This window comes from Trichomycterus rosablanca, chromosome 1, assembly GCF_030014385.1.
Source record: "Trichomycterus rosablanca isolate fTriRos1 chromosome 1, fTriRos1.hap1, whole genome shotgun sequence".
Lineage (NCBI taxonomy): Eukaryota > Metazoa > Chordata > Actinopteri > Siluriformes > Trichomycteridae > Trichomycterus > Trichomycterus rosablanca.
Window position 1 is genome coordinate 21,797,530 of NC_085988.1, and position 27,746 is coordinate 21,825,275.

At 41.1% G+C, this 27,746-nt stretch overlaps 1 protein-coding gene across 3 annotated transcripts in view; it reads right to left on the reverse strand.

The window, feature by feature from the left end:
• The window catches only part of enox2 (ecto-NOX disulfide-thiol exchanger 2), a 616,994-nt gene that overhangs the window by 8,350 nt on the left and 580,898 nt on the right, over positions 1 to 27,746 (reverse strand). For all 3 annotated transcript variants that reach the window (XM_062990318.1, XM_062990353.1, XM_062990367.1), the window contains 4 exons: positions 26,814 to 27,004; positions 22,991 to 23,131; positions 11,171 to 11,227; positions 8,619 to 8,721 (listed from right to left, as the gene is read on the reverse strand). In XM_062990318.1, coding sequence (XP_062846388.1) covers positions 8,619 to 8,721; positions 11,171 to 11,227; positions 22,991 to 23,131; positions 26,814 to 27,004 — 492 coding nt within the window. The remainder of the gene's footprint in view (positions 1 to 8,618; positions 8,722 to 11,170; positions 11,228 to 22,990; positions 23,132 to 26,813; positions 27,005 to 27,746) is intronic.

Sequence of the window (27,746 nt, forward strand, 5' to 3'; positions counted from 1 at the left end):
GCCAGTCCATCGCAGGGCAGACACACACACACACACACACACAAAGGGCAATTCAGTTTAAATTCTTATTTTCTTTTGGGGGGGGGGGGGGGGGGGGGGTCGGGCAATGTGTGTGTGTGTGTGTGTGTGTGTTGCAATCATTGAACATTCATGATTGCAACAATAACAGTTCATAGGAAAGCCTTTGAATACACGATAAGAAAGATGTTCATTATGTGGTCTTGCCTGTAGTGGTAAACTTTTGTTTGGTTCTGTAACACAACACTGCTCCACCAGCAGAAGTCTTTCATTATTAAATTAATGGTAATATAGGTGCCCAGGTGGTGCATGCAGCGGGATATTTCGCTAGCACACCAGCGCCGAGATTCTGAACTCCTCGGTTTAAAACTCGGTGTTGTCACCAGTCGACTGGGCGCCATCTAGCGGTCATAATTGGCAGTGGCTGCAGGGAGGGATGACCGGACTTTGTGGGTGGGGTCTTGAAACACTGTTTAAGAACCCTGATTAGCAGACAGAGAGGTGCCTGTGCAGAATGAATGGGTGAAAAAGGGTTCTGCTAAGGGCTGCATGCGGGTCGGAGGAGGCGTGAGCAGCAATATATCCTCCTCGACTGCTATCGGGGATCCCCCAGCAGTGGAAGACAAATTGACTATGCTAAATTGGGAGAAAATAAGAGAAAAATGCATAAATACAATAGAAATAAATGAATGGTAATATACAGTATGTACCTGTTGTATTCTTTGGAAATAGACTTATTATTTACACACTGCCTAGTATAGTTTTTTTTTCTTTTTGTTGTTGCTTAGTTTTTTATTTACTGTAGTGGCTTCTGAAATTATTTGGTTGAATTGAGCCCTGCATCTGCCTGTTTGGCTTTCAAAACATAAAAGAAGAGAACTGCATGTTTAATGGCACTTAGAATAACAGAATGTTTTGATCTGCTCTTGGTTTACATTGTATTTTACTCATGCTGAAATCAGTCATAACTAATTCTTACAAAGCTATTAGCGCTGTGCACATTTTATCCGCTGACAGGTAAATGACTGAGATTGCTCAGGAGAGAGAACATCCCGTCTCCGGAGCAGAGTGTGTGGATGCACTATGGTCAATATTCCATTAACTTCTAATGGACTGTGGAGGTGGTCTATGAGTTTTACATTTGCTCATTACACCATGCTCTCTCAGACAGTTGTAAATTCACTGAAAACTTCAAGGTGAGGCTGTATGATCAGTGGTGTCAGCAGCTTCGACAAGGCAGGAATAAAAGGAGCCAAAAATCGATAGTGATAATCAGTTACCACACTTTTGTGTTTGTTCTACCTACAGCAAAAACAAGGGTTTAATGCACTGGTACAATATATTATTTTATCATTTATTAGAATTTTAACATCACGTTTTACACACTTTGGTTACATTCATGACAGAAACGGTAGTTACTGATTACACAAGATTCATCAGCTCAAGTCGTTTAATATCAAACACAGTCATGGACAATTTTGTGTCTCTAATTCACCTCACTTGAATGTCTTTGGACTGGGATGGGGAGAACATGCAAACTCCACACAGAAAGGACCTTTTTGCTGTGAGGCGACAGTGCTACCCACTGAGCCACCGTGCCGCCCCACTGGTACAATAATACCCCTTTTCTACCGACACGGATCCGGCTCGGTTCCGGTTCGCGAACTTGATTTTGAACCGGTTCCGCGTGTTTTCACCAAAAAAATAAAAGAGGTTCCAGACAGCAAACTAGCGTTCTAATCTGGCACCACAGAATACTTGGTTTTTCAGCATGAACCGTGATGTTGTCTGTGGGCATGTCACAGTGTAGAGGTTTGGGTGCTTTTACATGAGAAGCTGGTAAACTGCGTTTGCGCTGCACTTTCATTTTTTAAAATTCACCTGATTACATTTTGAGCTAGTTTGCCGCTGATATTCGCTGACATTTTCAAAGAGATGAACTGTGTGATATGACGTGGTAAATGTGACCCAGACAGTACGAAAAATGCTTAACGTGAAAAATAAAGCTTAATGTGGCTTGTTGTACTAAAACAATGACCGATGAATTTGGGCAGTGCAGAGCAGAGATGTTCACAAGTCACAAAATACGAGTCCGAGTCAAGTCACGAGTCTTTAGGCTAGAGTCCGAGTCAAGTCACGAGTCAATATATTATACACAAAACATATATTGAAAATGTAGCATAGAAATAAACAAATAATATGTAAGTTCAGATAAATACAACAACAGATTATTTGTATACATCCGTATTCTGCCTTTACTTTCCTAGGTACCAGTTAAAAGCTTAAACTGACGTTTTGTGTTCATTGCAAATTACGGCACAGTGGCCAAAATCCAAAACACAGCAAATAATCCATAATACTGCTTACCTTCGCTTATGTTCTTCCATATGCTATTAAATTTATAACCGTGTGTCCCATTAGGAACAGAATCCGTTATTTTGTAAATGTGCTTATAATTAAAAACCTCCAAACTTTTCCCGGTTGTGAAGTAAAACACGAACTCGTTAGAAAGCCAATCAAGCGTTTCATTGACATCATCTGTGTGCCGCTGCAAACTAAATACATGCAAATAACAGCATTTCTTACTAACAATTAAAATCAGAAGGTCTGATTGGTTCAGAAAGCCGTTCTTACAATCATGCGCCAATTCTGTAGGAGTGTTCCATTCACATTATCTGTTACTGTGAAGTGCACTACGTATGGTATTCCACAATTTTAAGTAGGGAGCGACACTTCATCACTACGCCGGAAGCTGGCTGTAACATTTACCCATTGCGTGCGTTGCGATTTAAAACGGCCGGAGCGTTATTAGAGAGCAAAAAATGACACGATCAGAATGATGTCGGATCATATATATACTGTTGTCCACAAGTCGAGTCTGAAGTCGCTGTGTGTGTCCCCATCTCTGGTACAGAGCACTTCTAACCAGTAATCACAGAGAGAAGTTTAGTGTTTCTGTGTCATACTTTTAGTATATTAAGCCACGGGACGCTATTGTAGGTGAAGCTTTTGATTATATGGATGTTTATTATATGATCTTGCCTGTAGTGATAAACTTTTATTTGGTTCTGTAACACAACACTGCTCCACTAGCTGAAGTGTTTAATTGGTAAATTAATGCTGATCTATGCACAGTGGTACCTTGTAACTCAATGTCCTCTAAACTCAAAATCTTTGAAACTCAATGCCCTTTGTCGAGAAATTTGTACCCTTAAACTCAACGTTTCCCTTAAACTCAATGTGTGTGTGACTGCTGCTTTTTCGACTTTCCCGAGAAGCAGATTCAGAACCCCTATCTGCATAAACACCACACGTGAAGTCCAGCTAAACACAGATACATGTGGAGCTTTTAGACTGGATTTGACGGTTATTTCACACATATGGATGCTCGTGTCGTGGAACTTTTGTGATGTTTTATCGCTCAAGCCGAGCGCTGAGCAAATCAGCTATTTGCGCCGAGGGTCGCGGTGAGAGCGAAGCGCAAAACACTTCTCACATAAATGCCCTAAAGAAAACAACAACTGCGACAAACACGTCTACGTCTTCTTATTACCAATAGTTGAGTGATGCTTTTTGCGTAAAAATGAACATCTGTAACAACAGCACAAATGCTCGCAAGTAATCTACACGCTCCGCCATCATGTTACTACTTTCTTTATGTAACGCCCACCGTTGATGACGCAGGCTTGGTTCCCAAAAACAGGTGGAAACGGTCGGTTCTTTAAACATCAAGGTTCGAAGCAACCTGAACAGAACCGGTTTAAGAACCAGGGTTCTTTTGGTGGAAAAGCACTAGAAGTAAATTATTCTGCCTCTAAAATATGAAATATATTCACTGTTAGAAATTTTTTAATCCTGTTTACACCCTACTGTGTATCTATTATGAGCTTATTACTGAGCTGCAATTCAGCTAAATCCCGAATGGTTTCCCAATGGTCATACAGTGCAGGACACAGGGTGCAGAAGCTATTATTTTCTACTCAACATAGTGTAATCACATAGAGAATAGGAAGTTGGGATTCAAAATTCGGCTTGGAGACCTGCAATCCCAGATTAATAATGCAAACATCCCCACTGCAAGTGCTTTAGATTTAGCCCAGCACATTAAAGTCTTAAAAAGATAAACTTTTAAACTGATAAATATAAGTTTATAGCCATTTTTGTGTGCTATCACACTGGCCTGGGGGGACTACATTAAAGCAGTACCGCTGATATTTTGTTCTACTGATGAAAATACAACTCTTATATATGAATCTGTTTATTTAAATATGACAGTATGAAATGGACCATGTATTTTTGTACTAACTGTCCACACTTTTGATTTATGCTTTCTGGAACTATCTGCATACTGTATATGGCTCGTGTGTTCAATGAGATGAAGCATGTTTCATAATCTACTTTTTTGAATATGTTATGCGTCAATTTAATTTATTTTGTTTTAATGGTGAGTGTGTCTTTCTACAAGAAATTTTAACTCTACTTAAAAAAGTGCACAGTGCTATACTACAGTTAATCTAACTCCCCCGGATGATATTAACAAATTATCTAAAATAATATTAAACATTAAGACACAAAGAATCCCTTTTAAATTGCATCAGTGGTACAAAATGAGACAAATAAAGTGAAAAGGTGATACACTACACTCCGATCAGCCATAACATTACAACCACCTCCTTGTTTCTACACTCACTGTTCATTTTATCAGCTCCACTTACCATATAGGAGCTACTACCAGTTGTAGTTCTCCAATTACTGACTGTAGTCTGTCTGTTTCTCTGCATACTTTGTTAGCCCCCTTTTATGCTGTTCTTCAATGGTAAGGACTCTCTCAGGACCACTACTATAGTAGGTATTATTTGAATCATTCTCAGCACTGCAGTGACACTGACATGGTGGTGGTGTGTTAGTGTGTGTTGTGCTGGTATGAGTGGATCAGACACAGCAGTACTGATGGAGTTTTTAAACACCTCACTGTCCCTGCTGGACTGAGAATAGTCCACCAACCAAAAATATCCAGCCAACAGCGCCCCGTGGGCAGCATCCTGTGACCACTGATGAAGGTCTAGAAGATGACCAACTCAAACAGCAGCAATAGATGAGTGATCGTCTCTGACTGCTGAATGTTCTAGGCTTACATTCAACCATTAAGGTGGGCTTTACTGTGCATTATAGCTTCCATTTAGTCTATCATTTAATATACGAGTGTTATTTGATGACTGACGTGGCAGTCAAATGTGGCACTTTCTCATGAATTTAGTAGGGCCCTACCCATAATTGTGAAATTTTAGACACACCAATCGCTAACAGGTGTATAAAATCAATTATTTTAAATAAACAACATGCTCTAGGTGGCAACAGTTTGGATGGCTCTGCCAATGCGAAAACTGATCTCCAATGGCTAGCACAGAGCCCTGGCACACACCGTATTAAACAAATTTAGTTACATTCATGACAGGACAGGTAGTTACTCGTTACACAAGATTTATCAGTTCACAAGCTTAATGTCAAACACGGTCATGGACAATTTAGTATCTCCAATTCACCTCACTTGCATGTCTTTGGACCGTAGGAGGAAACCGGAGCTCACAGAGGAAACCCACGCAGACACGGGGAGAACATGCAAACTCCACACAGAAAAGGACCCAGACCACTCTAAATGGGAATCAAACCTAGGACCTTCTTGCTGTGAGGAGACAGTGCTACCCACTAAGCCACCCAACTTATGAAATGTCTATTGGGAGCCGGGTTTTTTCGCCCACATTAGTGCCTGACCTTGCAACTAGTCTTTATATTGTACATAATAGGCACAGGGATTTTTACAAACACAAACCAAAACCTCTAAGAAAGGTTTGTGGAGTCCAGAAAGATGGGGCCAACCCTACATTAACACTGGTTAACATAAGACAGCATGTTGTCCAACAAGCTTATGGTCAGGTGTCTATATACTTTTGGTCATACTTCTTTTGGAGTGAGTTTTTTTCTGTATTGTCCATTTTTCAATATCTCATGGAACACCACATTTCCAGGGGCTGCTCCACTACATACTAACAGTTAATATGTTTTAGTGCAGTTAATGGCCACACTGGAAAAAGCCTCTCTATGAGAGACCCTAAACTTGCATAGCAGCTACTTGGCTGTACTCCACTGTACTGGAGGACTGTCTTTATTCCATTTTTTTCTGAATACAGGGAAAGAATATAGAGAAAGTAGGCGGAATGAGACTCCTCATGCGGAATGAATATAATCTGTGAGAAGGAAATGGCTCTCTCTCTCACTTTCTGCCTCCAACTCACTGCAATTCATCACCGAGCAAGACGTCAGTTAAAATAAGTGTGACAGATTGAGAGTAAGAATGAGTTCAGCGTGAAAGAGAAAGGAAAGCAGGGGAAATCTGCAGTGTAGCCCAGCGTCCTCAATGAAATGATCACGTAGCAACAGCTCATTAGCTTCTTAACCACCTGATCTGGCATCTAATCATTTCTCCTCATCAGAAACCGACGTGCTGGACAACGATGGCTTATTTTTTGTCCAGAAGGACACAGTGACACAAAATAAGAGCTGAAGCAGTACCAGAGAAAATCATTTTTCATGATGAGGTGTTTTCTTCCAATCATTGTACTTGTAACAGTATCACTTTTTGAAATGAAATACCAAAAAGCTAAGAAATAAATTATGTTTACAACTTGTTTTGTTTATGTTTTTCTGGGGTGCTAATGTTTGGGAACATTATTATATTTCTATAAGGAATGTGATAGAAATGTGTTTATCAAGGCTATTACACTGATCAGACATAACATTAAAACCACCTCCTTGTTTCTACACTCACTGTCCATTTTATCAGCTCCACTTACCATATAGAAGCACTTTGTAGTTCTACAATTACTGTCTTATCCACTCATACCAGCACAACACACACTAACACACCACCACCATGTCAGTGTCACTGCAGTGTTGAAAATGATCCACCACCCAAATAATACCTACTCTGTAGTGGTCCTGTGGGGGTCCTGACTATTGAAGAACAGCATGAAAGCAGGCTAAAAAATATGTAGAGAAACAGATGGACTACAGTCAGTAATTGTAGAACTACAAAGTGCTTCTATATGGTAAGTGGAGCTGATAAAATGGACAGTGAGTGTAGAAACAAGGAGGTGGTTTTAATCTTATGGCTGATCAGTGTATATGAGTGCTCTAACTTTTCGAGAACGGTTAACTTTGATAACTTACAATGAAAAGTTTGGAAAAAATAGTTTGCTAATTGTAATCAAACATCTCATCACTACCAAGGAGATTGTAGGTTGATTGCTTCTTTCAAAACATTTAGTAAAACTAACTCGCAAAGCAAATAATAAGCTGGCAGCTGGGTAGGTTTTGTCTTGCTGGATGCCAATAACATGAATAGAATTTTGTTTTATTCACACCGTCTTACACAGGCTAACACTGACATTATGAAGCTGGGCTAAAAAAATTTTCCTCTAACTGTGCACACAGACACACTCAGACAGGGATCACATCACTGTCATTTTCCTTTGAGGTGAAGCTGCAGTAGCACTACGACTAAAAAGCTATTTATTTTTACCACTGAAAGGTGAAGGGAATAACACTGATTATATCTCTTCATCACGGCACCTGTTCGTGGGTGAGATATATTAGGCAGCAAGTGAACATTTTATCCTCAAAGTTAATGTGTTAGAAGCAGGAAAAATGGGCAAGCGTAAGGATTTGAGCGAGTTTGACAAGTGCCAAATTGTGATCATCTCCAAAACTGCAGCTCTTGTGGGGTGTTCCCGGTCTGCAGTGGTCAGTATCTATCAAAAGTTGTTCAAGAAAGGAACAGTGGTGAACCGGCGACAGGGTCATGGGCGGCCAAGGCTCATTGATGCACATGGGGAGCGAAGGCCGGCCCGTGTGGTCTGATCCAACAGACGAGCTACTGTAGCTCAAATTGCTGAAGAAGTTAATGCTGGTTCTGATAGAAAGATGTCAGAATACACAGTGCATCACAGTTTGTTGCGTATGGGGCAGTAAAAGGGGAACCAACACAATATTAAGAAGGTGGTCATAATGTTATGCCTGATCAGTGTATTATCCTACTCAAAATTCATAAACGAATATTAGGGTTTGTTAATAAGGACTGTGGGAGGAAACCAGAGCTTCTGGCGGAAACCCACGCAGACACAGGGAGAACATGCAAACTTTCCACAGAAAGGACTATCTGTCCGTCCGTCCGTCCGTCCGTCCGTCCGTCCGTCCATCCATCCATCCATCCATCCATCCATCTATCTATCTATCTGTCTATCTATCTAATAAAACAAAGGATGTCGGCTAGTAAAGTAGAGAATATTTAATTAGGTAGCTCAGTTGTTTATTTAATATAAAACATAATTTAATATAAAACACCAATAAGCATCTAACATCTAAACCAATAATTAGGAAAGATGTCTAAATACTTTTGGTAATAAAGTGATCTTACATGAAATATACAACCATTATTCATTAATTTCACCCAAACTGGCAGTGAATGAGTGCTGTGTAGATGGCATGCAGCTTAAAGCAAACACTTAAATCACATACACACTTCCTGTTTATGCCATACATACCCACAAGCAGAGCCTCTCTCTCTGACTTCACCGGGCTGGGTGGACCTTTATCAGGGACACCGTCCCTCTCCTGACTGCAGGACACCACTGCTGTTGCTGTCTCCTACAGGAAAAAAGACACAGTAAGACTTCCAGGCCAAAGCCAATGTACTGGACCATCCATAAATGCATGCGTCCCGAGAACAGGAGTAAATACAGAGAGCAACGGATAGCATGAGATGACAGAGAGAGCAACTGATTCAACTTATATAGTAAACATTGTGAGTGTGGGTGTCTGGACTATAAGAACAGACTCAATAATGCCACTCTTAGACCCTTCAATTGCACCCTTTCTCTTCCCATGCACCACATCTCTTGCAATATTCACAGTACTGTCAGAGGGATTTATATCACTACAAATAAAATTCACCTCCACTCCACTGCTCTCTAATAATGGGTCACGTTATTGGTCGAGGCCAGAAGCAAAGCATTAGGGGTAGAGAGGGGACAAGGAGGGAGAAGTGGGAATGACGATGAGAGTAAAGTAAAGAGGGAGGGGAGAAGTTGATCAGTGAAAGAAACTGGCAATGAAAGAGAGAGAATGAAGGGAAAAATAGCCAAGCCAACCCCGGAACATTCGACAACTGAAGAGGAGTAAACCAATATACTCAATCACCCCCCATTTTCTTACCAACAACATGCATATTCATGAAAAACATAACATTAGTACAACGTGAAATACAACCCCAAACCAGGAAAAGTTGGGACAGTATGGAAAATGCAAATAAAAATAAAAATGCAGTGTTCCTTACATTTACTTTGACTTTTATTCAACTGCAGATAGTTTGAATCTGAGATATTTCATGTTTTGTCTGCTCAACTTAATTTCATTTGTTAATATACCTCCATTCCTGCATTTCAGGCCTGCAACACATTCCAAAAAAAGTTGGGACGGGGGCAATTTAGGGCTAGTAATAAGGTGTAAAAACTAAATAATGATGTGAATCCAAACAGGTGATGGCAACAGGTGATTGCAATCATGGTTTGGTACAAAAGCAGCATCCAGGAAAGGCTGAGTCTTTGATAAGCAAAGATGATCAGAGGATCTCCAGTTTGTCAACAAATGCGTGAAAAAATGATTATATTGTTTAGAAACAATGTACCTTAAAAAAAGAGTGGAAGGGATTTGCATATTTCTCCCTCTACAGTGCATAATATCATTAAACCATTCAAGAAATCAGGAGGAATTTCAGTGCGTAAAGGCTGAGGGTGCAAGCTTAAGCTAAACGGCCGTGATCTTTGATCCCTCAGATGGCACTGCATCAAGAACTGCCACTTAACAATAGCTGATATAACCACATGGGCAAGAGATTACTATGGCAAACCTTTGTTAAGCACTACAATACAGAGTTACATGCACAAATGCCACTTAAAACTTTACTGTGCAAAAAAAGAAGCCTTATGTAAACCATGTCCAGAAATGGTGTTGACTTCTCTGGGCTCAGAGGCATCTAGGATGGACCATCACACAGTGGAAACGTGTATTGCGGTCAGATGAATCAGCATTCCAGGTCTTTTTTGAAAAAAATAGACGCCGTGTGCTCTGGACCAAAGACAAAAAGGACCATCCAGACTGTTATCAGCAACAAGTCCAAAAGTCAGGGTCTGTCATGGTATGGGGCTGTGTAAGTGCCCTTGGTAGAGGTCATTTACACTTCTGTGATGGCAGCATTAATGTAGAAAAGTACATTGAGATCTTAGAGCAACATATGCTGCTTTCAAGACGTCATCTTTTCCAGGGATGTTCATGCATTTTTCGACAAGACAATGTTAAACCACATGCTGCACACATTACAAAGGCATGGCTGTGGAAGAAGAGGGTACGGGTACTGGACTGGCCTGCCTGCAGTCCTGACCTGTCCCCAATAGAGAATGTGTGGAGAATTTTGAAACGGAAAAATGCAACGACGACCCCATGCTGTTGTACATCTTAAGACGTGTTTGCAGGAAGAATGGGACAAAATAAAAGCTGAAACACTAAATCACTTGGTATCCTCGGTGCCAAAATGTCTTTTAAGTGTGGTGAAAAGGAATGGCAACATTACAAAGTGGTAAATGCTTTACTGTCCAAACTTTTTTTGGAATGTGTTGCAGGCCTGAAATGCAGGAATGGATGTTTATTAATAAATGAAACGAAGTTGAGCAGATAAAACATGAAATATCTCAGGTTCATCCTGTCTGCAATGAAATAAAAGTCAAAGTAAACGTAAGAAACTCTGTTTGTTTTTTATTATTTGCATTTTCCATGCCAACTTTTTTCTGATTTGGGGTTGTATTACAAATGTAACATTTAAGTAAGAAGCAAGCAGCTTTTCAAAAAGAGTTGCAGGATGACCAATTAGCACACAAGCATTTATTCAGTTGAAGGAATAATATTGCCTGTTAGGCCAAAGAGACAATGACCGACCCTAAAAGGGTTTGGAAGAGAGAATGAAGGAGGAAAAGAAGTAATGGCAGCATTAACAGCAGCATTAACGATGGACTATAAACAATGAGAAGCTTCTCCCACTTACATTAGTATGATTTGTGCTTTCACCGCTGATTTTGTCTTCACACTCCAGCCTCTCCAGCTACAAGTAATTACAGACAATTAAAAACAACAAAAGCTATCAGTGAATAACACACCCCACCCCACCACACACACTGGCAGTATAATAGGAAAGAAAGCAGGCAACAATAACCAAAATGGGTTTCACAGTATTTCATCTTCACTAACTGCTTTATTCCGGTCAGGCTTGGACATCACATAAAAACAACGGGTGCAGGAAAGAATTTAACACCTAGGGGCAATTTAAAGTAGACAACCCACCTATTGCACATTTTGTGTGAGCTGGGAGGAAACCAGAATAGCTAGAGGACACCGAATGTACTTCACAATGTTTGGAATCTCATGTTCTATAGAAGTCAATTCCACAATGCTTCCCTGAAGTACTACCATTTAGTTCTCTGCTAAGCTTGCAGGAAGGACAGCAGTAACTGCCCTATTGTACATACACTTACACTGACCAGCCATAACATTAAAACCACCTTTTGTTTCTACACTCACTGTCCATTTTATCAGCTCCACTTACCACATTGAAGCACTGTAGTTCTACAATTACTGACTGTAGTCCATCTGTTTCTCTGCATGCTTTGTTATCCCCCTTTCATGCTGTTCTTCAATGGTCAGGACTCTCCCAGTACCACTACAGAGTAGGTATTATTTGGGTGGTGGATGATTCCCAGCACTGCAGTGACACTGACATGGTGGTGGTGTGTTAGTGTGTGTTGTGCTGGTATGAGTGGATCAGACACAGCAGCGCTGATGTTTTTAAACACCTCACTGTCACCTCCTGTGACCCCTGATGAAGGTCTAGAAGATGACCAACACAAACAGCAGCAATAGATGTGCGATCATCTCTGACTTTATGTCTAAAGGTGGACCAACTAGGTAGGAGTGTCTAATAGAGTGGACAGTGAGTGGACACGGTATTTAAAAACTCCAGCAAAACTGCTGTGTCTGATCCACTCATACCAGCACAACACACACTAACACACCACCACCACAGTGTCACTGCAGTGCTGAGAATGATCCACCACCTAAGTGGTCCTGCGGGGGTCCTGACCATTAAAGAACAGGGTGAAAGCAGGCTAAAAAGGTATGTAGAGAAACAGATGGACTACAGTCAGTAATTGTAGAACTTCAAAGTGCTTCTATATGGTAAGTGGAGCTGATAAAATGGACAGTGAGTATAGAAACAAGGAGGTGGTTTTAATGTTATGGCTGATCAGTGTAAGTGAACAAACACCCCAACTGGGCAGTGTGATCAGGACCAACTAAGTGCGAACAGAGAGAATATTATGTCAAAGTATTGGATTTCAAACACAATGTGTGGGACTTAAGCCGTCTGTGTCCACATGAACTCGGACAAAATGGGATTCAGTGGATTAGTCTATCTTATTCTATTGCTCTGATGGCCAGTTCTGATACCTGTGTGCTCAGTGTAGATGCTTTTGAAGGTGGACAAGAGGACTGGTTTGTGACTAAAGGGTTGGATACACTGTGTGTTCTGATATATTCAGCTCATCACCTTGATTAAAATGATCTGTAATGTTGACTCAGATCTCATGGACACAGATTCCCACAGACACACTTTAAAATGTTGTGGAAAGCCTTTCCAGAACTGAGCAGGCTGTTACATCCATAAATAGGGGTCAGCACTATACTCATGCCTATGGTTGGAATGGGATATTCACATACTTTTCATAGTGTATCAAAGTGTATCAAAGGTCACTGGCGTTCTTTTGTGCCCACTGTCGTCAGAATGCATAACAACAGCAGAATACACAGGCTGTCCACACACTGACCAGCAGCCCAAACACAACCCCCCCCAACATCTTAAAGATCTTCTCCCCCTCCTTTTTCCTTCACCTTTTCCTTGCATTTGTGCATTTGAATTGACATTACATACTACGCACATATAAATATACAGTGGTACCTTGTAACTCGAAGTCCCCTAAACTCTAAATCTTTGAAACAACACCATTCATTGAGAAATTTGTACCCTTAAACTCAACATGTTTAGTTTGTTTAAAAATTGTTTTTATTTATTTAATTTTAAATTAACAATGAACAGTTGCTTTGTTCATAACCATCAGATTTACTCTGAAAGCGCCCACATGTACTGTATCTGTGTTTAGCTGGATTTTCCTCACTGTTTCACTTTCAAACTTGTGTTACAGCTCGGGGTTCTGAGAAATTGAAAGAATCAGCTTTTATTTTAGTGTTTTTATATTATATTTGTGTTATTTTCAGTGTATAAGTGTCAAAAACAGCCCCATTATTTTTACATAAGTCTAAAATCTATCTATCTATCTATCTATCTATCTATCTATCTATCTATCTATCTATCTATCTATCTATCTATCTATCTATCTATCTATCTATCTATCTATCTAATCTAATCTAATCTAATCTTTCTACAGTGTATATATAGTGTTTTCCTGTATAGTTGTAATTTGTCATTAGGGCTATTGAGTATCTGCCGATACCGATACCAATCCGATACCGTCATTCCTCCTCTCAAACAACTAAGCAGTAATAATACATGTCTCAATGCACCATGGTTAAACTAGCTATCTAAATAACAATGCTCAGACTGTGAAACAGATATTCTAAAGGAATAAATACAGAACCTACAACATCACACTTACGCAAAACTGCTGTTTTTATTTTCACTTTTACACACAGAACATTTAGCAGCATTTTTGGCTTGTTTAACAAAAGTGTCTACAATTGGAAGATGTGGATGTCAATCAAACGTGATGGACCAATTAGAATTGACGCAGAGTCGAGATTTTCTGTTAAAGTTCTGTCACGTTTTTAGATTACTAAAAACCAAAGTGCTTTGGGCAAAGCGCTGGATTTTGAAGAGGAAAACGGGAAACAGGAAACGGTGTACTTTGTTTTATTTCATAGCACTATTGGATTAATTATTGTCTCCAAGCCGGGACAAGATAGGTTCTTTATCTCAAGTGAGCGATTTATCATTTGTAAAGTGATTTTTACTGTGTTTAAACAGTGTTTTTAGATGTGGCAGTAGTAGATGATTTTGATTTTATGCTGCACATCAGCGCACAAACTTTGATCGCTCACTACTTGTTGATGTACATTTTTGGATGTGGTGTCATTAAACCTTTCGTCACTTCTCGTGTTTGTTTTTGTGACAAAACGTAGTTTGGGAGACCAGAGAAGCTCGCCTGCGATTCCAGTTGGTGATAGATGGTGTAGTGTGAAACCCCCTATCGCCAATCTGTCGTGTAGTGTGAAAGCCACACCGACCTGAAAGACTCCCGATTACAAGAGATCCAGTTGTGTAGTGTGAACTTTACAGTGATCTGACGACTTGGAAAGTCGTGTAGTGTGAACTTGGCATTAGTCATTACAAGATTAGCTGTTACCTATTTCCCTGTTTCTGATTAATCCTGAATTCCCAGTCTTCTATTGCACCTGTTGCACCTGAATACATTGCAGGCATTAAATTAGAAATTAGTGCATTAGTATTTTTCATACTGTCCTAAATGTTTTTTAAAATTGGGTTTCTAAGTGTTTCAATAATAAAAATGTGAAGAATACACCAAGCATGAGCGACAGCGCTCAGGGCCGTTTTTAGAAATGTAGTTTGTAAAGCCTCTTGAGGATATCTGACATTCAATCAGACATAAATAATGCACAGAGACATCTCGCAAGCCAGATGTCATGTATTATATCGCTATATCATTGCAAATGTAATTTCGGCTGGTAAACCAAAAAGAGTGGCCTCTGTGCCGAGAGACGACAGGACGGTGAGAAAGATGGTTTCTCCGAGCAGCCCGGATAGTAAAACACACATCACTGTGACACATGCAAAAATGGTGAAACGAGCAGTAAATTGATTTCCTTCGGCTCCGTTAATGAGACTGATTCGTCTTAGTATTAAAAGCGTGCGGCCCTAGCGCTCTCACCCGCTACTGATTCTCGCTTTAAGCTCTTCTGATCAGAAGTATCAGCATTACAGCAGCTCTGGCATTTCTATCACTCATGTTTGTTCTTCTTTATCAGCTATCAGCCAGCTAGGAGGTTAAAACTGATTAGACTGAACCACGGTAGAAAGCACAGTGTAATCTGCTTACTGCGCCAAGAAGGCAAATTTAATCAGATCTGTTTCTAAAAGATAAATAGTCAAATACAACATTAGGCTCTGTTATATTTGGCCCATCATTTGAGTAACAGGGCGGTAAGAATACACAGGCTTGACTCACCACTGAGTAAAAAGGTGGGAAAATGTCAAAACCGTTTTTCACAAAAAATTCTCACAAATTCTTAATACCCAGCTGTAAAGCAGTTGTAGCCTAGTGGTTAAGGTACTGGACTAGTAATCAGAAGGTTGCCGGTTCAAGCCTCACCTCTGCCAGGTTGCAGCTCTTGAGCAAGGCCCTTATCCCTCAATTGCTTAGACTGTATACTGTCACAACTGTAAGTCGCTGTGCATGAAAGCGTCTGCTAAATGCCGAAAATGTAAATGTAAAGCACCAAAACCAGATTTACAGCCAGAGCTATTTGGTTGCCTGGCAAGGCAAAATGGAAATCAACTCAGTTTCACCCAACCAAATCTAATTGAAGCTAAGAAGAGAAAGCTCTAGTTGGAACTGCAACCGTTGTCAGTGTGCCAGCTACTCGATCCACCATCTCACGCCTTAATAAAAGAAGAAAAAGAGGACAGCCCTGGGTCTATTCAAAAACCTAGTGAGCTGCTTTGTTGCTTACTGCCTACCTAGGTAGCTGCCTAAGTAGAGAGGATTCTAATAATACATCGATTTATATTTGGACATACTACTTAAACAGCGATTAATACATAATTTGTTAATTAATTAATCTGAATTTATTTACATTTGAAAAGAACTCCATTTGTTGCTCCTCATTCATTCGCCATATTTGTAATTTTTTGTGAAAAAAGCTGTGCCACACTGCATGCTGGGATTGCCTTCACTGCTAAGGAAGCATCAAATGCTCCCTTGTTATTCAGTCAGATTATAGCTTTGAATTAAGGCACCTCAGTAGGCGGCATTTTAAGGCATCTAAGAATTTAGACAGCCATCTTCTCAGGAACGTGTGTAGGATGACGTAAAATGCCATCTATGTAGAGAGATTACTAGGTTATCGAACAGACCCTCTGTACGAAACAATTCTCAGAACTCAGCTTTGAATGAAGCAAAAGCCGAAATAGCAAGGACTTCTCTTAAATATGCCCAACAACAGGCTGATGAGCACTGCAGCCTCTGGGATTTGTAGTGTTGTTGGGACCACAGCTGTTGGATTTACGCTGCCTGCAGTGAGAGGAAAAATACAAAGGTAATCGACCCGTTACAGTTTGGATTTATATCTCACCTGATCCACTCCCTTTATTCAATACAAAAATTGTCCTGCAAGCTAGAGCTGAATGATATGACCATCATATAGATGTCAAAATTTTTTAGATACACTTGTAAGGGCCATAGATGTCATGACCGCCAACAGATTTTTCTTTATTATTTTATTTTTTTCAACTACTCTGCCAATTTACTTGCTTTCAGTTCACTAATACAGGTCCCCTGATACTTGTAACACCCCTGCAGCAAGTCTTTACACAAAGCTGTATCATGTAAGAGGTGTCACGCTGTACCCTCACAATGGAACAGAAGGCACTATGCGCTCTAAGAGCTACAGAGTCCTGGTGATCCAGGTTTTCACCTCACCACTGTGCCATGTCTGTTGGAGATTGGCATTTTCTTTATGTGGGTTTTCTCCGGGTAACTTTCTGCCATGTTTTCTAAAGTGTGTGTTGCCCTATGATGGATTAAAACCCTGTCCAGACTGTATTCAGGTCATCTTTTCTATGATGTGACAGAGCTTTGACATTTCAGTAGGATTTATCTAATGCTAGGTACACTATATTGCCAAAAGTATTCGCTCGTCTGCCTTCACACACATATGAACTTGAGTGACATCCCATTCTTAATCCATAGGGTTTAATATGATGTTGGCCCACCCTTTGCAGCTATAACAGCTTCAACTCTTCTGGGAAGGCTTTGCACAAGGTTTAGGAGTGTGTTTATGGGAATTTTTGACCATTCTTCCAGAAGCGCATTTGTGAGGTCAGACACTGATGTTGGATGAGAAGGCCTGGCTCACAGTCTCCGCTCTAATTCATTACAAAGGTGTTCTATCGGGTTGAGGATATCTGTCTATCCATGTGTTCTATCGGGATAATGACTCTGTGCAGGCCAGTCAAGTTCTTCCACACCAAACTCGCTCATCCATGTCTTTATGGACCTTGCTTTGTGCACTGGTGCACAGTCATGTTGGAACAGGAAGGGGCCATCCCCAAACTGTTCTCACAAAGTTCGGAGCATGAAATTGTCCAAAATCTCTTGGTATGCTGAAGAATTAAGAGTTCCTTTCACTGGAACTAAAGGGCCGAGCCCAACTCCTGAAACCTAATCTGAAGGCCACATGAAGTTTGGAGGTCTGTAGTGTTTGACTCTGCAGAAAGTTGGCGACCTCTGCGCACTATGCGCCTCAGTATCCGCTGACCCCGCTCTGTCATTGTACGTGGCCTAGCACTTCAAGGCTGAGTTGCTGTCGTTCCCAATCACTTCCACTTTGTTATAATACCACTGACAGTTGACTGTGGAATATTTAGTAGAGAGGAAATTTCACGACTGGACTTGTTACACAGGTGGCATCCTATCACGGTACCACGCTGGAATTCACTGAGCTCCTGAGAGTGACCCATTCTTTCACTAATGTTTGTAGAAGCAGTCTGCATGCCTAGGTGCTTGGTTTTATACACCTGTGGCCATGAAAGTCATTGGAACACCTGAATTCAATTATTTGCAAGGGTGAGTGAATACTTTTAGCAATACAGTGTACATCAGCTACAGGTCCTTTCAAGCTTTTTAAACTTTGTGTCAGTGTAAAGACTACCAAATTTACTTGTGCCTGACTAGAAAATACCTAAATAAATTAATAACAAAAAATTAATAAATAAAATAAGCTTTGTTGGTAAGTCCACAAAAACAGTCAGCAAATTAATAGGTTCTTTCTTCTAGAACTGTTCAGGATTAGCTGCACTCCATCACAGTTCTTCAGTTTCATTTGTTAAATAGAAAGAAACCATAGCCAACAGCAGACTTAAGTGAAATGAAGGATTATACACAGGTGTACCTTTTTAATTGCTTCAAAAATGATTAAGGGGATTGGTTCTGAGCTTTGTTCACTGAAAAGCCTCAAATCTGTCCAAACATCTAATTAGACTGTGTGTAATTAGAGCCATGTATACTTAAACTGATGGCTTTCTTCTTCTCTCCCCAGCTTACTGTTTATTTTGACTATAAACACAGTGAATGTAGAGTAAAAAAACAATAGACCCAATCAGCTCAACATCACAGGATGAGAAAAGGTATTCTAAATAATTCTCCTGTGCTTTTTCTACATTAGCACTTATTGTGGGACAGTGGTGGCCTAGTGGGTAGAGCTGTGGGTTACCCACTAGAAGGTTGTTCATGGTTAACACTGTAACTTCGGGCAAAACCTGTGTCCTGTGCTTTTTCTACATTAGCACTTATTGCGGGACAGTGGTGGCCTAGTGGGTAGAGCTGTGGGTTACCCACTAGAAGGTTGTTCATGGTTAACACTGTAACTTCGGGCAAAACCTGTGTCCTGTGCTTTTTCTACATTAGCACTTATTGTGGGACAGTGGTGGCCTAGTGGGTAGAGCTGTGGGTTACCTACTAGAAGGTTGTTCATGGTTAAAACTGTAACTTCGGGCAAAACTTAGAAATCAGCTGATGTTAGTGCTCATTAAAATGTTGAAACAATCTAATTCTAATCTAAGTGAATAAAGAATTCCATTTTACTGTACATGTGTATAAGTATATATGACAAATAAGGGCATTCCATCTGCCCATCTGCTCCTAGTTGTAGATTCATACAACCCCCAAATCAGAAAAAGTTACGGAAGTATGGAAAATGCAAATAAAATACAAATGCAGTGTTCCTTACATTAACTTGACTTTAATTTGATTGCAGACAGGATGAACCTGAGATATTTCATGTTTTGTCTGCTTAACTTAATTTCATTTATTAATAAACATCCATTCCTGCATTTCAGGCCTGCAACACATTTCAAAAAAGTTGGGACGGGGGCAATTTAGGGCTAGTAATGAGGTGAAAAACTAAATAATGATGTGGTTCCAAACAGGTGATGTGAACAGGTGATTGTAATCATGGTTTGGTACAAAAGCAGCATCCAGGAAAGGCTGAGTCTTTGATGAGCAAAGATGATCAGAGGATCTCCAGTTTGTCAACAAATGTGTGAGAAAATGATTGAAATGTTCACAAACAATATACCTCAAACCTTTGTTAAGCACTACAATACAGAGTTACATGCATAAATGGCACTTAAAACTTTAATGTGCAAAAAAGAAGCCTTATGTTAACCATGTCCAGAAGCGGCATCGACTTCTCTGGGCTCTGAGGCATCTAGGATGGACCATCACACAGTGGAGACGTGTATTGTCTTTTTTGGAAAAAATGGACACAGTGTGCGCCGGACCAAAGACAAAAAGGACCATCCAGACTGTCATTAGCAACAAGTCCAAAAGTCAGGGTCTGTCATGGTATGGGGCTGTGTCAGTGCCCTTGGCAAAGGTCATTTACACTTCTGTGATGGCAGCATTAATGCAGAAAAGTACATTGAGATCCTAGAGCAACATACAGGGGTTGGACAAAATAACTGAAACACCTGGTTTTAGACCACAATAATTTATTAGTATGGCGTAGGGCCTCCTTTTGCGGCCAATACAGCGTCAATTCGTCTTGGAAATGACATACAAGTCCTGCACAGTGGTCAGAGGGATTTTAAGCCATTCTTCTTGCAGGATAGTGGCCAGGTCACTACGTGATGCTGGTGGAGGAAAACGTTTCCTGACTCGCTTCTCCAAAACACCCCAAAGTGGCTCAATAATATTTAGATCTGGTGACTGTGCAGGCCATGGGAGATGTTCAACTTCACTTTCATGTTCATCAAACCAATCTTTCACCAGTCTTGCTGTGTGTATTGGTGCATTGTCATCCTGATACACGGCACCGCCATTGGATGCACATGGTCCTCCAGAATGGTTCGGTAGTCCTTGGCAGTGACGCGCCCATCTAGCACAAGTATTGGGCCAAGGGAATGCCATGATATGGCAGCCCAAACCATCACTGATCCACCCCAATGCTTCACTCTGGGCATGCAACAGTCTGGGTGGTACGCTTCTTTGGGGCTTCTCCACACCGTAACTCTCCCGGATGTGGGGAAAACAGTAAAGGTGGACTCATCAGAGAACAATACATGTTTCACATTGTCCACAGCCCAAGATTTGCGCTCCTTGCACCATTGAAACCGACGTTTGGCATCGGCACGAGTGACCAAAGGTTTGGCTATAGCAGCCCGGCCGTGTATATTGACCCTGTGGAGCTCCCGACGGACAGTTCTGGTGGAAACAGGAGAGTCGAGGTGCACATTTAATTCTGCCGTGATTTGGGCAGCCGTGGTTTTATGTTTTTTGGATACAATCCGGGTTAGCACCCAAACATCCCTTTCAGACAGCTTCCTCTTGCGTCCACAGTTAATCCTGTTGGATGTGGTTTGTCCTTCTTGGTGGTATGCTGACATTACCCTGGATACCGTGGCTCTTCATACATCACAAAGACTTGCTGTCTTGGTCACAGATGCGCCAGCAAGACGTGCACCAACAATTTGTCCTCTTTTGAACTCTGGTATGTCACCCATAATGTTGTGTGCATTGCAATATTTTGAGCAAAACTGTGCTCTTACCCTGCTAATTGAACCTTCACACTCTGCTCTTACTGGTGCAATGTGCAATTAATGAAGATTGGCCACCAGACTGGTCCAATTTAGCCATGAAACCTACCACACTAAAATGACAGGTGTTTCAGTTATTTTGTCCAACCCCTGTATGCTGCCTTTAAGACGTCATCTTTTCCAGGGACGTCCATGCAAAGCCACATGCTGCACACATTACAAAGGCATGGCTGCGGAAGAAGAGGGTACGGGTACTGGACTGGCCTGCCTGCAGTCCTGACCTGTCCCCAATAGAGAATGTGTGGAGAATTTTGAAACAAAAAATGCGACAATGACGACCCCGTACTGTTACACATCTTAAGACGTGTTTGCAGGAAGAATGGGACAAAATAAAAGCTGAAACACTAAATCACTTGATATCTTCAGTGCCAAAACGTCTTTTAAGTGTGGTGAAAGGTAATGGCAACATTACAAAGTGGTAAATGCTTTACTGTACCAACTTATTTTGGAATGTGTTGCAGGCCTGAAATGCAGGAATGGATGTTTATTAATAAATGAAATGAAGTAGAGCAGATAAAACATGAAATATCTCAGATTCATCAAATAAAAGTCCAATTAAATGTAAGAAACTCTGTTTTTTTTCTGATTTGGGTTTAAAAAAAAAAATTTTTAAAAGGTGCAGCTGGTCGAGTAGATGCCTTATAGCAACACTGATCCTGGGAATCTAGTTTGAATCCCTGCCTCTGGTCAAACCTCACCTTCTTTACATGTTTTTGTAGGTTTCCATTGGGGGATCTGGTTTTCCACCACCCATCCATAATGTGCAAAAGGTTGCTTGGCTACCCTAAATTGGCAATATGAGTGAGTTAAGTGAATACATTAGTAAGTGTTGCCTTGCACTCTTTCCAGGGTGTATTTATACCTCTTACCTAGTGTTTCCAGGAGGCGCCTGGCCTAATACAGTCCAAACCAGGACTAAGCAATTATTAAAAATGACCGTGATATGACAAATGTTCACAGCTTTAAGATCTATTTTCACTTTAGTGGTCCAAATTAATTATTTTTATTTATGCATTTTATTCCACTTTTCTCCCAATTTAGCGTAGCCAATTTGTCTTCCTCTGCTGGAGACCCCGATTGCGTCCAAGTTTGGTATTTTTGCTTGACACACGCTCCCTCCACCGCGTGCGCAGTCCACGACCCCTTTACTTATTCACCCATACTTTGGTGGATGGAGAGTCATGCACCGACCCCCACGTTCCTCCACCTCTGTACAGGTGCCTCAGGCCACTAACCAGAGTCCTTGCACAGTGTCGAAGACCCCACCCCTTTTTAGACCAGTCTTTTACCACTCAACAGACTTTAGTGCCCAATTCTGTCTGCCGCAGGCACTGCCAATTGTGCCCGCTAGGGAGCACCCAGCCGACTAGTAGCAGAGCTGAGATTGGAACTCGGCAAGTCCAGAATCCCAGCGCTGGTGTGCTAGCGGAATATCCCGCCTAATTAAAAATGAATTTTTCAATATGCAGTGGTATTTCTCTGGGTGTATTTATACAGCTATTACGAAGACATAGAGGAGTACCACAGAAGGGCTAGATAGCCGTATAGTTTTTTCCCCTTATTACAAAACCACCAGTGCTGGAGCTGGATGGCAGTCAGTTGCAGTTTCTTCTCTTTGGGTGAAAATTCTAATATTCTATTATGTAACCCACTTGATTTTGAGCAAAATATAAAAACTGGAAATATCCAAAACTGGATAGTGTTCACAAACCCTTTCTAATCCTGTATACAGCAGTAATGGGTTGTGCTTGATTTTAGCACTGTAGTGGCATTTTTGCTGCTGGTGCTGCCATTACTGTGTGTTATTGTTGCTGTGCACTTCAGGAAAACAGTAGTCATTCCAATAAAGCTTTCCTGATTTGATTTGTGTGGTTGTGTGTGAGTCCGTGAGCGTGTGGTACATACAGGCGGAGCGTGTGACGTAGGGAAGGCTTGAATTTTCTCCTTAAGGCTTTGGATTTGATTTTCCAGCTGCTGTTTCTCCTCTGTGCTCTTTTCCAGCTCCGTTTCTCTCTGTTTCAGCTCATCCCGGATCTTCAGCAATTGCTGCACAAATCGAAAGAAGCATCACATTTTACTCACGTATTGCTCCACCACCTATCCTTAAAATCCTATTCGGTTCAAGTAAACAAATAAATAATTCAGTTTGGTAAACAGTAAGCATGCATTTAACCGGTTCTTCAGACAGAATTCTGTATCTGAATTGTTGTTTTCCAGCCTCTTGTGGAGTTAAGACCAGGTTCACGAGGAGGTTTGGTGTCGTATTATTATGCATTGCTAATCTGATGTAGGCTTGCTTGTGGGTGGATATTGAGTTTATTATATATATTCGTGACAAGACAGTCTTTGCTTAACACATGGTTGTGTCAAAGTTTGACATTTCAAAAGTTCAACTCAGATGGACTCAAGTGTCATTCTCATCCTTTGCAAAGGTTTGAAACTTGTTTGTTTGACTGTTAAAAAAACTAGCAAACAAATGACTGATATCAAAATGTTCTTGTAAACAAAAGCTGTCAAATGTAATCTTACATGAATGCAACAGAGAGAATGTGAACCTATAACCTATCTTCAATAGCATCTTGATCTGTGTGATGAATGGGTTCCAGGTGATCACAGGGCAGTACATTAATTTTTATTACATTTTTACTTTATAAATAATGCATATTCTTTCATTCATTCATAATGCACTGTAAATACTGTGTGTATGTGTGACTTGAGTGTCCCTATAAAGATTTATGTATTCTAGTGTTAGTTGCTACAGTTATTCAGTATAAGTAAAGTACAGGTACTTATCAGTCTTTGTTGTTGTGTATGATGAACTATCTGTATTTGTTTGTCTGTCTGTCTGTCTGTCTGTCTGTCTGTCTGTCTCTCTGTCTGTCTAATCTATCTGTCCGTCCGTCCGTCCGTCCGTCCGTCCGTCCGTCCGTCCGTCCGTCCGTCCGTCCGTCCGTCCGTCCATCCATCCATCTATCTATCTATCTATCTATCTATCTATCTATCTATCTATCTATCTATCATCTGTTCGTCCATCCATCCTTCCGACTGTCTGTCTATCTATCATCTGTTTGTCTATCCAACCGTCCGTCCAATCAATCAATCAATCAATCAATCAATCAATCAATCAATCAATCAATCAATCAATCAATCAATCAATCTATCTATCTATCTATCTATCTATCTATCTATCTATCTATCTATCTATCATCTGTTCGTCCATCCAGCCAGCCAGCCATCCGACTGTCTGTCTGCCTTTCTGTCTATCTATCTGTCCATCCATCCGTCTATCCTGTGTACCTACCTATATATATCTGCCTGTCTGTATGCCTATGTCTGTCTGTCTGTCTGTCTGTCTGTCTGTCTGTCTGTCTGTCTGTCTGTCTGTCTGTCTGTCTATCTATGTCTTTCTAGCAAACAGTCTGTCTGTCTATTTATTTGTCTGTGTATTTATCCATCTATCAGTCTATGTGTCTAAGTCAACCTGAAGAGGATGGTGTTGAGTAAAAGGCAACTCAGAGTTTGCTAAACAGCATGTAAAGGACTCTAGGCTCTAGACTCTTTGGGCAGAACTGCACATCACCTGGTTAATACCATCCCTATGGTGGTAGCACCATGCTATAGCGGTGCTTCTCAGCACCAGAAACAAAGACATTGGTAAGAAATAGACAGATGAATGCAGACAAATACAGGAGCATCCTTAAAGAAAACCTCCTCCAGTCCACAACAAACTCAGACTCAGGGTGAAAGTTCATTTTTCAATATGACTATGAACCGAAGCATACAGCCAAAACAACACTGAATTGGCTTCAGTACAAGGCCAATGGCACAGCTAAGTTTCGATCTCAAGAAGTCAAGCACCTGAGTGCCAGTATGTATATTTTTAGCCCAGTATATTTTTAATATGATGTTCCAATTAATCTGTTAGAAGAAAAACACATCACAGCGATCATTAAATTCCCAAGACTGTCATGACATGCACATTCCTAACATGACCGCTTAGGAGATTTTTTTAAAGCTTTAAATCTGGTGTTTGACACGAATCTATACACTTCAGAGCACTTCTGTCATGTTAATCACTTAAGAATCGTTAATGATCATTAATGAGTGAATGTGTGCAGAACAGAACGTACATCTTAACAACCCAGCCAGCTATGATTGACCGTTATAGTCGGTGATACATATATTAATAACAGTCATTAAATGCAGGTTTCTTTTTGCATCTGGTTTCTTTACATTTCTTTTAAGTTATTTTATTCTAATTATTCTATTTAAGTTAATTAATGGGTTTTTCGGTTTTAATCATCTACATCACATACAGTAACATGCTGCCCGAGGGGTGCAGCAGTAAATTATGCTAGCCTTCTACCGCTGGGTTCCAGGGCTCAATTACACAGCGGTGCTACTAACCAGTTGGGAATCTAAATGCAGATATAAGGTGTGGGGGGATGACTGAGGTCCCCGACTGGATTGGTGTTCTGTTTAAAATTGACCAGAATAAAGCAGTGGTAAGACATAAAAATGAAATAAATTGAACATGTACATCAATGAGGCATAACATTATGACCACCTTCCTAATACTGTATTGGTCCCCTTTTTGCTGCCCCATACACAACAAACTGTGATGCACTGTGTATCCTGACACCTTTCTATCAGAACCAGCATTAACATCTTCAGCAATCTGAGCTACAGTAGCTCATCTGTTGGATCGGACAACACGGGCCAGCCTTCGCTCTCCACGTGCATCAATGAGCATTGGCCGCCCATGACCCTGTCGCCGGTTTACCAATGTTCCTTCCTTGAACCACTTTTGATAGATACTGACCACTGCAGTCCGGGAACACCCCACAAGAGCTGCAGTTTTGGAGATGCTCTGACCCAGTCGTCTAGCCATCACAATTTGGCCCTTGTCAAACTCGCTCAAATCCTCACGCTTGCCCATTTTTCCTGCTTCTAACACATCAACTTTGAGGATAAAATGTTCACTTGCTGCCTAATATATCCCACCCACTAACAGGTGCCGTGATGAAGAGATAATCAGTGTTATTCACTTCACCTGTCAGTGGTCATAATGTTATGCCTCGTCGGTGTAGTGTGACTGGTACATAAATTACTACTAATTCTTACAAAAAACCCAGAACTGGTCAATAAATGAGGGCGGCACAGTGGCTAGGTGGGTAGCACTGTCACCTCACAGCAAGAAGGTCCTGGGTTCAATTCCCAGGTGGAGCCGCCTGGTCCCTTTCTTGTGGAGTTTACATGTTCTCCCCTTGTCTGTGTGGGTTTCCTCTGGGAGCTCTGGTTTTCTCCCACAGTCCAAAGACATGCATGCAGGTTAAATGGAGCAACCAAAAGTCCCCCTAGGTATTAGTGTAAGTGTAAATGTGTGTTTGCCATGTAATCGACTGGCAACCTGTCCAGGGTGCTTCCTGCCTTCTGCCCTGTCAGAAAGGACAGTGGTAGCCTAGTAGGTAGAGCTTTGAGCTATTGAATGAAAGGTTGAGAGTTCAAATCCCAGCTCTGCCATGCAGCAACTGTTGGGTCCTTGAGCAACAAAGCACACAATTGCCAAAAAATGTTTGTATAATTATATTTAAGTTAAATAGTGTGACCTGAAGCACTGAAAAGTAATTAATCCTTCACAAACATCAGTATGTATGCACTTAGCGTATAGGCAGGAACTGAAATGTGTGTGTGAGTGTGTGTGTTTTGTATGTGAATAGCAGGGTACCTTCTGCATGCCCTGCAGTGCTTGTTGTAGGAAGCTGAGCTGCTGTTGGCGTGTTGTGTCTTCCTCGCTGTGATTAGGCTGAGCTTTACTCTGCTCCTGCTTTAACAGCTCCACCTCATTCCTGTAGGCATCCAGCTGACAGCGCAGACTGTCGTTCTCCTCCCTCAGCGCCTCCACCTGAGCCAGCGGTCCTGCAGAGAGAGTGACATACAGAAGATGCAGAATGTGACAGAAATACTGAGAGGAAGCGGTAATGTTCTGCTTTGATTTTGTAAAGCATTTTCCAAGATTTTACAGAGAAATGTGACTCCGCCAAGCACAAGAATATGCACATGAGGGGGCAAGGTGGGTAGCACTGTCACCTCACAGCAAGAAGGTCCTGGGTTTAGTTCTCAGATGGAGCGGTGCCCTTTCTGTATGGAGTTTGCATGTTGTGTGGGTTTCCTCCAGGAGCTTTGGTTCCCTCCCACAGTCCAAAAACATGCAGGCAGGTTAAATGGAGCAACTACAAGTCCCCCTAGGTATTAGTGTAAGTGTGAATGTGTGTACTTGTGTTGCCTTTCGCCCAGTCAGACATGACAGTGGCAGCCAAGTGGGTAGAGCGTTGGGCTATCAACTGAAAGGTTGAGAGTTTAATTCCCAGCTCCGTCATGCAGCTACTGTTGGGTCCATAAGGAAGGCCCTTTACCCTGTCTGCTCCAGGGGGGTGACCCTGTGCTCTGACCCCAGCTTCTAGACAAGCTGGGTTATGTAAAAAAAAGAATTTCATTATTCTGTTCATGTGAATATGTATACATGACAAATAAAGGCATTCTATTCTTTCCATTCTATTCTACTCTGAACAGACTATGAATAAATGAATGTATGCACATGAGCCCAGGAACATTATTCTTAGACAGAAGTATAGAAGTGGGAGCGTCATGATATGGAGCT